The following is a 13310-nucleotide window of genomic DNA, read 5'->3' on the forward strand; positions in this document are numbered from 1 at the left end:
TCAGAATGGTAGAAAATAATTGCAAATGAAGCAACTGACAACTAATCTCAAAAATATACAAGCAACTCCTGCAGCTCAATTCCAGAGAAATAAACGACCCAATCAAAAAATGGGCCAAAGAACTAAATAGACATTTCTCCACAGAAGACATACAGATGCCTAACAAACACACGAAAAGATGCTCAACATCACTCACACACATTATCAGAGAAATGCAAATCAAAACCACAATGAGGTACCATTTCACACCAGTCAGAATGGCTGTGATCCAAAAGTCTGCAAACAATAAATGCTGGAGAGGGTGTGGAGAAAAGGGAACCCTCTTACACTGTTGGTGGGAATGCAAACTAGTACAGCCACTATGGAGAATAGTGTGGAGATTCCTTAAAAACCTGGAAATAGAACTGCCTTATGACCCAGCAATCCCACTGGAATCCCACACACTGAGGAAACCAGAATTGAAAGAGACATGTGTACCCCAATATTCATCGCAGCACTGTTTATAATAGCCAGGACATGGAAGCAACCTAGATGTCCATCAGCAGATGAATGGATGAGAAAGCTGTACATATACACAATGGCGTATTACTCAGCCATTAAAAAGAATACATTTGAATCAGTTCTAATGAGGTGGATGAAACTGGAGTCGATTATACAGAGTGAAGTAAGCCAGAAAGAAAAACACCAATACAGTATACTAACACACATACATGGAATTTAGAAAGATGGTAATGATAACCCTGTATGCAAGACAGCAAAAGAGACACAGATGTATAGAACAGTCTTTTGGACTCTGTGGGAGAGGGTGAGGGGGTATGATTTGGGAGAATGGCATTGAAACATGTATACTATCATGTAAGAAACGAATCACCAGTCCAGGTTCGATACAGGATACAGGATGCTTGGGGCTGGTGCACTGGGATGACCCAGAGGGATGTTATGGGGAGGGAGGTGGGAGGGCGGTTCAGGATGGGGAACACGTGTACACCTGTGGTGGATTCATGTCAATATATGGCAAAACCAATACAATAGTGTAATGTAGTTATCCTCCAATTAAAATAAATTTAAATTTAAAAAATAAATAAATGATGGGTATATCTAAAAAGCCATGACAAGGAGAATTAGAAAAAATCTGTAAGCAACTCTCTGCTTTTCTCTTAGTGCTTTTAGAATCCTCTCTTCAACTTTTGCCATTTTAATTATATTTTAGTGTGGGTCTCTTTGGGTTTATCTTGTTTGAGATCCTCTGTTCTTTCTGTAGCTGGATATTTGTTTCCTTCTTTAGGTTTGGGAAGTTTTCTGTCATAATTTCTTCAAATACCTTTTCAATCCCCTTCTCTCTGTCTTCTTTTGGAAGCCTTATTATGTACAGGTTGGCATTTTTTTTTTTTATCATATCATAGAGCTTGTAGGTTGTTTTCTTTTTCCTTTTTTTGTTATTATGTCTGCTGTTCTGCTTCAGTGATTTTCATTGTCCTGTCTTCCAGATCACTCATTGATTTTTCCGTGTAACTTAGTTGGCTCTTCCCTGCTTCTAGTTTGCATTTTATCTTAGAAGTTGAATTTACTATTTTTGATAGGTTAGTCTTTATATTCACTAGTTTCTTGTTACAGTTCCTGTATTTATATTGATAATCTTTTGTAGTTTAGCTGTATTTTTAAAGTACTTATTTACTTATTTATTTGGTTGTACTGAATTTTGGCTGTGGCATGTGGGATCTTCAATCATCATTGCAGCATGTGGGTTTTTAGTTGGAACATGTGGGATCAAGTTCCCTGACCAGGGATCGAACCTGGGGTCCCTGCATTGGGATTATGAATTCTTAGCTACTGGATCACCTGGGAAGTCTCCAGTTGCATGTTTATTGGCACCTTTTGAACGTGAGGTCTTGTATGTTGATAGGCTTTATTATTTTTTATTCCAGGGGATCTTTTTTGTCCTTTTAATAGGGAGTAGTTTCTTTGCCTTTTCATTTAATTAAATTTATCTGTCTCTGGGAATATAGGAGAAACAGTTATCTATTGTGGCCTTGAAGGGGTGGTTTTATGTGAGAGCATGCTTGTGTAGACTGTGTACAGTGTTTTTGACACAAAAGCTGGTTTTGGTATGGATGCCAGCCACGAGTTTCTTCGGGGTGTACTGTTCAATATCACCTTAATAGGGGATTTGCTTGGTGTTGGAATATCTAGTCTGTGTAGGTTGTGAGGTAGGACTTGCTCTCTGCTCCATGGCTGTCACCTTTGTGTCAGAGGTGGGGTCTGCTCCCCAATTGCTGGAGTAAAAACAATGAGCATTGGGCCTGATCCAGTACTGTTCCTCTTTGGTGCATACTCTGTCCCAGAGGAGGGGAGTGCTGAAGCAAGTGAGGCCATGTGCTCACATACAACTGATGTACCACCTGGGTAGGCATCCATAGCACTGCTCAGATGCAGCCCAATGTTGTATCCCTTCACCTGTTAGCTTCATCCCAGATCTAGTGCAAAATTGTGGCATGGTATGAGCACTCACTCAGCTGGTAGCTTGGCCAGGAGTGGGAACCAAGTCATGCTGGTTCTCAGCACCACCTGAATAAATATTGACAGTGGTTGCCACTGCCCTACCCCAGGCATATCCAGCCACCCCACATCTCCTGCCAGCTTCCAGTTAGTTTTCCATGAGAATTGTTCCATACATAGGTGTATTTTTGATGTGTTTGTCAGGGGAGGTGAGCTCCATGGTGAGCACCTGGTTGTCTCTGCATAGCTAGACTGAGTATTTTCCCCCAGGCTGGCTGGCCCAGATTTTGTGCCAAGCTGTAGTGGGGAGTTAGTGGGACCAGGGTTTTCACCCTACTCAGAGTAGGGAGAGTGGCAAGCTGGCTCGACCAGTGCAAAATTCTCTCCACTGTGGTTGTTGGCAGGCCAGCATGTGTTCACTTTTTTGAGTAGTGTCTAGGCTTCTTAACGCCTTTCATCTGTCCCAGGGGTTCATTTGTCCCAGCAAACAGGGAAATCTTCCTGTAGCGCAGTCTGTGGCTTGACCAGCTTGCTCGCCATGATGAGAGTCTATCTATGCATACCTCCTCTTCTTTACAGAGCCCTCCCAGGGGCAAAAGTCATGACCTTATGTCTTTTTTCCATCCTACCTAGTTAAATAAAAATATTTCTTGTATTTTTGGTTGTATGGGAGTTCTCCTGCCAGTTTCCAATTAGTTTTCCATGAGAACTGTTCCACACATAGGCATATTTTTGATGTGTTTTGTCAGGGGGCGGTGAGCTCCATGTTCTCCTGCTCTGCTACCTTGATCTGATCTACTATTTTGTTTTTGGAGCATGGTCCTGAAGGATACAATAATCATGGTTGACAGTTTTTTCTTTCATCACTTTGAATATATCATCCCCATTACCTTCTGACCTACAAGGTTTTCTGCTAGGAAATCCATTCATAATCTTACTGAGGCACTCTACATGTGATGAGCCATTTTTCTCTTGCTATTTTTAAGATTCTCTTTTTGTCTTTGACTTTCAACAGTTTGACTGTAATGCTGGTGTCTCTGTTTTTACTAGTTGGAGGTCATTGATCTTCTACAGTTTGTATATCCATTTCTTCCTTCAGATTTGGAAATTTTTCAGCCTTTATTTCCTCAAGTAAGCTCTCTTTGTGTATGTGTTTTCCTTCTAGGACTCCCTCAAAGTACACATTGGCCTCTTTGATGATATCTCAGAAATCTTTTAGACACTCTTCACTTTTTTGCATTCCTTCATCTCTTCACTTTTACTTGATGATTTCTAACGATCTGTGTTCAAGGTTTGTGATTCTTTTGCCTAGTCAACTCTGTTTTTTAATATCTCAAGTGAATTTTTCAGTTCCATTGTGGTATGAAAATTTTCCATGAAAATGTGAAATGGAAATTTTCAGTTCCATTTTTCAACTCCAGAATTGCTGCTCTTGTTTTTAATAGTGTCTGTCTCTGCAGATATTATCATTTTATTCATGCATTATTTTCTTGAGTTTGTATAGCTTTATCTGTTCTCTTTTAGGTTATTTATCACCCTTATGACACTTATTTTAAATTATTTGTCACATAGTTCATAAGATAGGAATACATAGAGGAGGTGGAACTGAGGGAACAGCAGATTATGTGCCTGCAGTCCAGGCCCTCTGACTATGGCAGCTGAGCTAAGTGAAGCTAGTCAGATGGAGAGAGACAGATATCATAAGATTCACTCATATATGGAATATTTAAAAAAAAACTAATAAACACAAAAAGCCCAAAATGAATGAATAAGCCAAACAAAAACAAACATGTGTGTAATAGATATAGAAAATAATTATGGTTACCAGAGTGGGAGGGCAGTGGGGGAAAACGTGAAACGGGTAAAGGGAATTTAACTGTATGGTGACAGATGGAAACTAAATTCTTGGTGTTCAGTAGACTGTAGGGTAAACAGGAATAGAAATATAATGTTGTACATGAGTCACATAATGTTATAAATCAATGGTATGTCAATAAAATTATTTTCTAAATACAGTTTTGACTTTTTGAAAAATCATAAGATCTGGCAAAATCTGACCTCCATTTCTTAACAGCAGAAATCTGATGAATAATAATAGTGATTGCCCACTTTAGTGGGATAGACATACTCCAGTTCATACCATGGTCTCCATCATACCCTATTACTTCCTTAACACTGACGCTAAGTATCTGTTCTGGTTATCATCAGACTTACACTCCCATAGGCATTCACATGCCTTCTTAGACACTCAGTTGTGTCCAACTCTTTGAGATCCCATGGACTGTAGCCTGCCAGGCTCCTCTGTCCATGGGAATCTCCAGGGAATAATACTGGAGTGGGTAGCCATTCTCTTCTCCAGGGGATCTTCCAGACCCAGGGATCGAACCTGGGTCACCTGCATTGCAGTTGGATTCTTTACTGTCTGAGCCACCACGGACATCAAACTACTGGTCTTGAGCCAAATACAGCCAACTTTCCATCCAGTTTTATATGGTCCATGATGTAAAAAAAATTTTTTTTTTTTAACGTTTTTAAGTGGCTGGAAAAATAATTATTTTGAGGCATGTGAAAATTATATGGAATTCATATTATATGAAATTCAAAAGTTTTATTGAAACACAGCCATGCTCACTTGTTTACATATTATCTGTGGCTGCTTTTGTGCTATGATGTCAGAGTTGAGTAGTTGGTGACTCAGATGGTAAAAAGCGTCTGCCTACAATGCAGGAGACCTGGGTTTTATCCCTGGGTTAGGGAAGATCCCCTGGAGAAGGAAATGGCAGCCCACTCCAGTATTGTTGCCTGGAAAATCCCATGGACAGAGGAGCCTGGCAGGCTGCAGTCCATGGGGTCGCAAAGAGTCAGACACGACTGAGCGACTTCACTTTCAAAGCCCAAAATATTTGCCAGTGAAAGAATTTTGCTTAGTTCTGCTCTAGAACAAAAGGGGAAATGTCTCCTTACTCTTTTTTCTTTAACATTTTTCCTTTTCTTGTCTTTCGTATTGTCTTCTTGTTCTTATACATGTGCCTTCATACCCAAGATAAAATTATATTATCAAATTCCATTTCACATCAAGACAGAAAACTGAAAAACCCAGGAGATGACGGTTCTCATCTATGCCTTTAATTCTCTGTGATCTTAGACAATTTATTTAAGTCTCTTTCAGCATATATTTCCTCATTTATTCAACAAAAATGCTAAATAAGATAGTCTCTAAAATATTTTCTCACTTTGAAGTCCATGAAGCTGGAGGGAAAAAAGAAGCAAGGGAAGCTAAAAGGTGGGTGAATAAAGATGTAAAAGACAGACTAAAGAATGATTGGGAGTCTCCTGCTTGCTAAGTATGTAAGACAGAATAATAACTGCTACTTTGATTGAATTAGGCCCTTTACATATATTACCTCTAATTTTCATAATGACCCTGTAAGGTAGATGTCATTTTCCATTGGCAGATTGGTCAAACAGATTAATTGATTTGCTATAATCAGTATCTGTTAAGAAGCAAAAGAACAGAGGCAAGTACCTGTAATATCTGGCTCCAAAGCCAATGCTGTTCCATTTCAACAAACTGCCCGAGTCAAAAGAAGTGAGCTAAGAGAACTTACTACTGTTACACATTTGTCTATGAAATAAATGGCATTATTTCCCTGATGATCTTACACATTATTCTTTAACTCTATCTATTCTTTTGTTGTCCTTGTACTTTAAAAAAATATGTCCTTTCCAGTCTAAAATCTCAAAGGATTTTCAGGGTAAAACACATTATAAGATGTGCGATCATGTGAAAGAATGAAAATCTTAAACTGACAGTGCTATTTAACAGAGGCCATTAAAGTATTTACAAAGTAGCAGCTGCTCTTGTAAAAAAAAAATACAGCTTCTTGGAGGTATAAAAATAAACAAGTCGATAAGTACAAGATAAGCCATTTGATGGCTTCTTTGTGTACACTGCACAAGATATAGAAAATGCTGATATTTACAGAACAATTATACTATAAAACCTTTTAAGTTATAGGGACACAAACCCAGACCCAGTAAGAGCTGTTTACAAGAATTCTTCATATGCATTTTCTAAACAAAATTTTAGGAAGCCCTCAAACATCATAATCATTTAAGAAATGTTAGGGTTTTGGTTTCTTTTTATTTTTATTTTATTTATTTATTTTTTTTAAGAGAAGTAAGCCTTTATTTTCTCATTTCACAAATAATGCTGGCCCAGTTGGCTGCTTTTTGGGGATTAGTCAAAGAGACCGAATCCCATATCCTCGTCCGACTCCTCCGACTCCTCCTTTGCTTCGACCTTGGCTGGGGCTGCGGTGGTGGCAGCGGGGGCAGCAGCCACGGGGGCAGCAGCCACAAACGCAGATGGATCAGCCAAGAAGGCCTTGACCTTTTCAGCAAGTGGGAAGGTGTAATCAGTCTCCACAGACAAAGCCAGGACGCGCTTGTACCCATTGATGATAGAATGGGGTACAGATGCAACAGTCGGGTAACCAATCTGCAGGCACACGCTGGCAACATTGCGGACACCCTCCAGGAAGCGGGAATGCAAAGTTTCCTCTGTGATGTCAAGCACTTCGGGGTTGTAGATGCTGCCATTGTCAAACACCTGCTGGATGACCAGCCCGAAGGAGAAAGGGGAGATGTTCAGCATGTTCAGCAGCGTGGCTTCGCTGGCACCCACCTTGTCTCCGGTCTTAATCAGCTGCACATCGCTCAGGATTTCAATTGTGCCCCTGGAGATCTTAGTGGTGATGCCTAAAGCCTGGAAGAAGGATGTCTTCTCGGGCCCCAGACCAGTGTTCTGGGCCGGCACAGTGACTTCGCACGGCGCTATGGCACCAGCACGGGCGGCAGCCGGCACCTTGTTGGCCAGCAGCATGTCCCTGATCTCAGTGAGGTCCTCCTTGGTGAACACGAAGCCCACATTTCCCCGAATGTGAGGCAACAGTTTCTCCAGAGCCGGGTTGTTTTCCAGATGCCCTCGGATGGCCTTGCGCATCATCGTGTTCTTGCCCATCAGCACCACAGCCTTCCCGCGCAGCGACATGTGGATCTGCTGCATCTGCTTGGAGCCCACATTGTCTGCTCCCACAATGAAGCATTTTGGATAATCATCCAGAAGTTGGATGATCTTAAGGAAGTAGTTGGACTTCCAGGTCGCCCTGTCTTCCCTGGGCATCACGGCGGTGCGTCAGGGATTGCCACGCAGGGTTTAAAGACGATGTCACTCATACGAGGACGCCTGGCGAGAGGTGGTTTCTTTTTAAAATCAGCTTTGTTCTTAGAAGATAATTAACTTACCTATCTATCTATCTCAATTGGGATTTCTCTGTTGAACTAGAACTTCAGTCAGCAATCTCAAAAAAACCCTGCAAGTCACAGGAAATAGACCAAAAAAGCAAAAATGTTAAAAAGTAACTGAACCATTTGCATTTTAACGCCTTCAGTTCAGTCACTCAGTTGTGTTGGACTCTTTACAACCCCATGAACCGCAGCATGCTAGGCCTCCCTGTCCATCAGCAACTCCCGGAGTCTACCCAAACCCATGTCCATTGAGTCAGTGATGCCATCCAACCATCTCATCTCTGTCATCCCCGTCTCCTCCTGCCCTCAATCTTTCCCAGCATCAGGGTCTTTTGAAATGAGTCAGCTCTTTGCATCAGGTGGCCAAAGTATTGGAGTTTCAGCTTCAACATCAGTCCTTCCAATGAACACTCAGGACTGATCTCCTTTAGGCGGATTGGTTGGATCTCCTTGCAGTCCAAGAGACTCTCAAGAGTCTTCTCCAACACCACACTTCCAAAGCATCAATTCTTCAGTGCTCAGCCTTCTTTATGGTCCAACTCTCACATCCATACATGACTACTGGAAAAACCATAGTTTTGACTATATGGATGTTTGTTGGCAAAGTGATGTCTCTGCTTTTTAATATGCTGTCTAGGTTTGTCATAGCTTTTCTACCAAGGAGCAAGTGTCTTTAATTTTATGTCTGCACTCAGTCTGCAGTGATTTTGGAGCCCAAGAAAATAAAATCTGTCACTGTTTTCATTTTCCCCCATCTATTTGTCATGAAGTGATGGGACCAGATGCCATGATGTTAGTTTTCTGATATTTGAGTTTTAAGCCAGACTTTTCACTCTCTTCTTTTACCTTCATCAAGAGGCTCTGCTCTTTAGTTCCTGTTCACTTTCTGCCATTAGGGTGGTATCATCTGCTTATCTGAGGTTATTGATATTTCTCCCGGCAATCTTGATTCCAGCTTGTGCTTCATCCAGCCCAGCATTTCGCATGATGTACTCTTCATAGTTACACATTTTTTTTTCTTTTAATGAGGATTTACATGATCCATACTCCTAGCTAATTTCGAATATGCAATACCAAACTGGATGCTTGCTCCCTTGCCAACATTTACTGACAAATGTCCGTATAGTCAAAGCTATGGTTTTTTTCAGTAGTCACATACAGATGTGAGTTAGACCATAAAGAAAGTTAAGTGCCGAAGAACTGATGCTTTTGAACTGTGATGCTGGAGAAGAGTCTTGAGAGTCTCTTGGACAGCAAGGAGATCAAACCAGTCAATCCTAAAGGAATCCAACCCTGAATATTCATTGGAAGTACTGAGGCTGAAGATCCAATACTCCGGCCACCTGAGGTGAAGAGCCGACTCACTGGAAAAGACTCTGATTCTGGGAAAGATTGGGGGGAACAGGGTGACAGAGGATGAGATGGTTGGATGGTATCGCTGACTAAACGGACATGAGTTTGAGCAAACTCTGGGAGTTAGTGAAGTAGAGGGAAGCCTTGTGTGCTGCAGTCCATGAGGTTGCAAAGCGCTGGACATGACTGAGTGACTGAACAACAAAGCTATAGTCACCAATTTGTACATTACCTCCCTATGACTCATTCATTTTAAAACTGGAAATTTGTACCTTTTGACCCTGTTTAACAATTTTGCCTGCACACCCTTCCTCTTACCCGGTTTCAGGCTACCACCAATTTGTTATCTATATCCATGAGCTCATCTTAATTTTGTTTTTGTTTTTAGATTCCACATATAAGTGAGATTTATGCTCTTTATATTTTCCCATCTGACGTTTTTCACTTGGAATAATGCCATCAAGGTCTATCCATGTTGTCAAAAATGACAAGATTTCATTCTTTTTTATGGCTGAATAATATTCCACTGTGTGTTTGTGTATATGCCATACTATCTTCATCCATTCATTAGCTGGATAAAGCATAACTTCAGTTTCTTCAATGTCTCAGCAATTGTGAATAATGCTGTAGTGAACATGGGAGTGAAGATATTTCTTTGAGATCCTGATTGCAATTTTTTTGGATTTGTACCCAGGAGCAGAATGGATGAATTATATTTCAGTTCTACTTTAAGTTTTTGAGGAATCTCAATACTATTTCCTGTAGTAGCTCTACAAATTTACATTTTCACCACAATTGCACAGGCTTTCCTTTTCTCTGCATCTTCACCAACACTTGTTATTTTTTTTTCTTTTTGATAACCACCATTCTCACAGGTGTGAGGTAATACCTGATTGTGATTTCTTTCTTTTCCTAAAATTATGTAAGTATGGTAGCACTTTGATAGGAGACTTGGAAAATACAGAACAAAGTTACATACAGAAAGGAACCTGATGCTGGGAAAGACTGAGGGCAAGAGGAGAAGGGGGCGACAGGATGAGATGGTTGGATGGCATCACTGACTCAACAGACATGAGTTTGAACAAACTCCAGGAGATAGTGAAGGACAGGGAAGCCTGGTGTGCTGCAGTACATGGGATCACAAAGAGTTGGACACAACTGGGCAACTTAACAACAAAGTATATTACAATCATTTTCTAGTAGATTCAGTAGTTTCAATATCAAACTCCGAAAAATTGAAAGATTGAATAGACAGAATAGGAGGATATAGTAGGTCAGAAAAACACTATGAACCAGTTCAACATAATTAAGAATTGTACAATTTTCTCACAACAGCAGAATACAATTTCTATTCAACTTCCCGTAGACTATCAATTGGTAGAAACTGGAACATATCTAGAGATGTAAAACAAGGTGAAAAAATTAAATAGTTTGATCCTGAAATCAAATAGTTTGTTCTTTAATTACTGTGGAATTATGTTAGAAATCAATATCAAAAAAATCTGAAAATAACCCACATTTTTCCAAGTGTAATTTGACATTTACTAAGAAAGATCTTTGACTTAGTCATTTGAAAGTCTCAATTAAAAGACTGAAAAAACAGAGAGGGTGACTGCAGAGAAGAAAGCATTTAAATGAGAAATTAATATCAAAATGAGAGGTTGCTTTCAAAAATACTTTAGAAACATTGTGTTTTTGGAAATTAAATGTCCACTTCTGAATGATGGGTGTATCTAAGAAGCGGTAACAAGGAAAATTAGAAAATATTTGTAATAGAATTTTTAAAATGAAAGGAACATTTATCAAATTTGAATATGCATTCAGCTGAAGCTGTTCAATACAATATAGAATCTTGAATAAGGTATGAAAATAATAATGGACACTAGCATAAAATTTTGTGAAATCTGAACTTTAGTTAATACTATATCACATGTTAATTTTCAATGTTTTTTACCACATAATATTTTATATTCTCAGAAGTGGATTAGAAGTTCAAGCTTTATTCAAAATGTTTTTTAAAAAAACACTAAAATAATAAGCTTTCTAGATTTTTAGCTACAATAGTCGATGCCAGAATAAATAGAACTATATACAAATTATGAGTGAATATAAATCAGATACCTGGCATTCTATTCATACTTAGTCAAACAAATGGAACCAAAATGTCATAATTTTTTTAGCTGAGCAGAAATTTGTAAGTTTCCTAAAATATTTTAATATAATGCATACTATTTATATATTGTTGTTCAGGCACTCACTTGTATCTGACTCTGTGAACCCATGGACTGTAGCATGCCAGGTTTTCCTGTCATTCACTATTTATGTATATGTATATGTATACAAAATCTTTTCTCCTACACTTGATAGAGGCTTGAGAAAGAAGATAAAAACAGGGAAACTGAAAAACTAAATGAAATGGGTGTACTGAATATGAAATAGAAAAAGTGAAACAAACTAGACAAAAGTAAAATGTCATCCTATAGTGCAGTTGTTTTTAAACATGGCTGCTCATTAGAATCACATCTGGAGTGCTGGAGAAAAAAACAATAACTGAATATTTGTATTTTTCAAAATATTACAAAATAATTGTAATGCACATCTAGATTTTGAAAAATGATTATACATTGTTCTATTATATGATAGTTGTAGTGATACTGAATCCTATTATTTTTTATTGACCAACCATGATACAGTGATATTAAAACAACTAATAGTTATATAATCACAACCAAAAAAAGATGTTTATAAGTGTTCATAATTAATAGCCAGAGAAAAAATCATAATTGTAAGCCACAATAGAAACACTATTAACCTAACAATAAAAAACAATTACATACAATCTGGGAGATTAAGTAGGGTGATGTGGTAAGTGGAAGTACACACATGCACGTGTTTTCATGCACCTAGCCTGTCTATGTCTTTTGGTTGGTGCATTTAATTAGCTTACATTTAAAGTAGTTACCGATATTTATGATCCTATTCAGTTCAGTTCAGTCGCTCAGTCGTGTCTGACTCTTTGTGACCCCATGAACCGCAGCATGCCAGGCCTCCCTGTCCATCACCAACTCCGAGTCCACCCAAACCCATTTCCATTGAGTCAGTAATGCCATCCAACCACCTCATCCTCTGTCGTCCCCTTCTCCTGCCCTCAATCTTTCCCAATGTCAAGGTCTTTTCAAATGAGTCAGCTCTTCACATCAGGTGGCCAAAGTATTGGATTTTCAGCTTCAACATCAGTCCTTCCAATGAACACCCAGGACTGATCTCCTTTAGGATGGACTGGTTGGATCTCCTTGCAGTCCAAAGGACTCTCAAGAGTCTTCTCCAACACCACAGTTCAAAATCATCAATTCTTTGGTGCTCAGCTTTCTTTATAATCCAACTCACATCCATACATAACCACTGGAAAAACCATAGCATTGACTAGACAGACCTTTGTTAGCAAAGTACTGTCTGCTTTTTAATATGCCATCTAGGTTGGTCATAACTTTCCATCCAAGGAATAAGCGTCTTGTAATTTCATGGCTGCAGTCACCATCTGCAGTGATTTTGGAGCCCATAAAAATAAAGTCAGCCACTGTTTCCACTGTTTTCCTATCTATTTGCCATGAAGTGATGGGACCAAATGCCATGATCTTCGTTTTCTGAATGTTGAGCTTTAAGCCAACTTTTTCACTCTCCTCTTTCACTTTCCTCAAGAAGCTCCTTAGTTCCTCTTCACTTTCTGCCATAACGGTGGTATCATGTGCACATCTGAGGTTATTGATATTTCTCCTGGCAATCATGATTCCAGCTTGTGCTTTCTCCACCCCAGAATTTCTCGTGATGTACTCTGCATATAAGTTAAATAAGTAGGCTGACAATATACAGCCTTGACGTCCTCCTTTTCCTATTTGGAACCAGTCTGTTGTTCCATGTCCAGTTCTAACTGTTGCTTCCTGACCTGCAAACAGGTTTCTCAAGAGTCAGGTCAGGTGGTCTGGTATTTCCATCTCTTTCAGAATTTTCCACAGTTGATTGTGATCCACACAGTCAAAGGCTTTGGCATAGTCAATAAAGCAGAAGTAGATGTTTTTCTGGAACTCTCTTGCTTTTTCCATGATCCAGCGGATGTTGGCAATTTGATCCCTGGTTCCTCTGCCTTTTCTAAA

At 39.4% G+C, this 13310-nt stretch overlaps 1 protein-coding gene across 1 annotated transcript; it reads right to left on the bottom strand.

The window, feature by feature from the left end:
* Nucleotides 1-6660: 6660 nt before the first annotated feature.
* On the bottom strand, nucleotides 6661-7752 carry LOC128055313 (60S acidic ribosomal protein P0-like). The gene has a single exon (XM_052647815.1). The coding sequence runs from the start codon at nucleotides 7679-7681 to the stop codon at nucleotides 6737-6739; it is 945 nt and encodes a 314-aa protein (XP_052503775.1). The 5' UTR covers nucleotides 7682-7752; the 3' UTR covers nucleotides 6661-6736.
* Nucleotides 7753-13310: the final 5558 nt, after the last annotated feature.

Source organism: Budorcas taxicolor, chromosome 11 (assembly GCF_023091745.1).
Source record: "Budorcas taxicolor isolate Tak-1 chromosome 11, Takin1.1, whole genome shotgun sequence".
Lineage (NCBI taxonomy): Eukaryota > Metazoa > Chordata > Mammalia > Artiodactyla > Bovidae > Budorcas > Budorcas taxicolor.

Bases quoted from the DNA above. Each gene is read 5' to 3' on its own strand.
- LOC128055313 (XM_052647815.1), bottom strand. From the start codon at position 7,681: ATGCCCAGGGAAGACAGGGCGACCTGGAAGTCCAACTACTTCCTTAAG.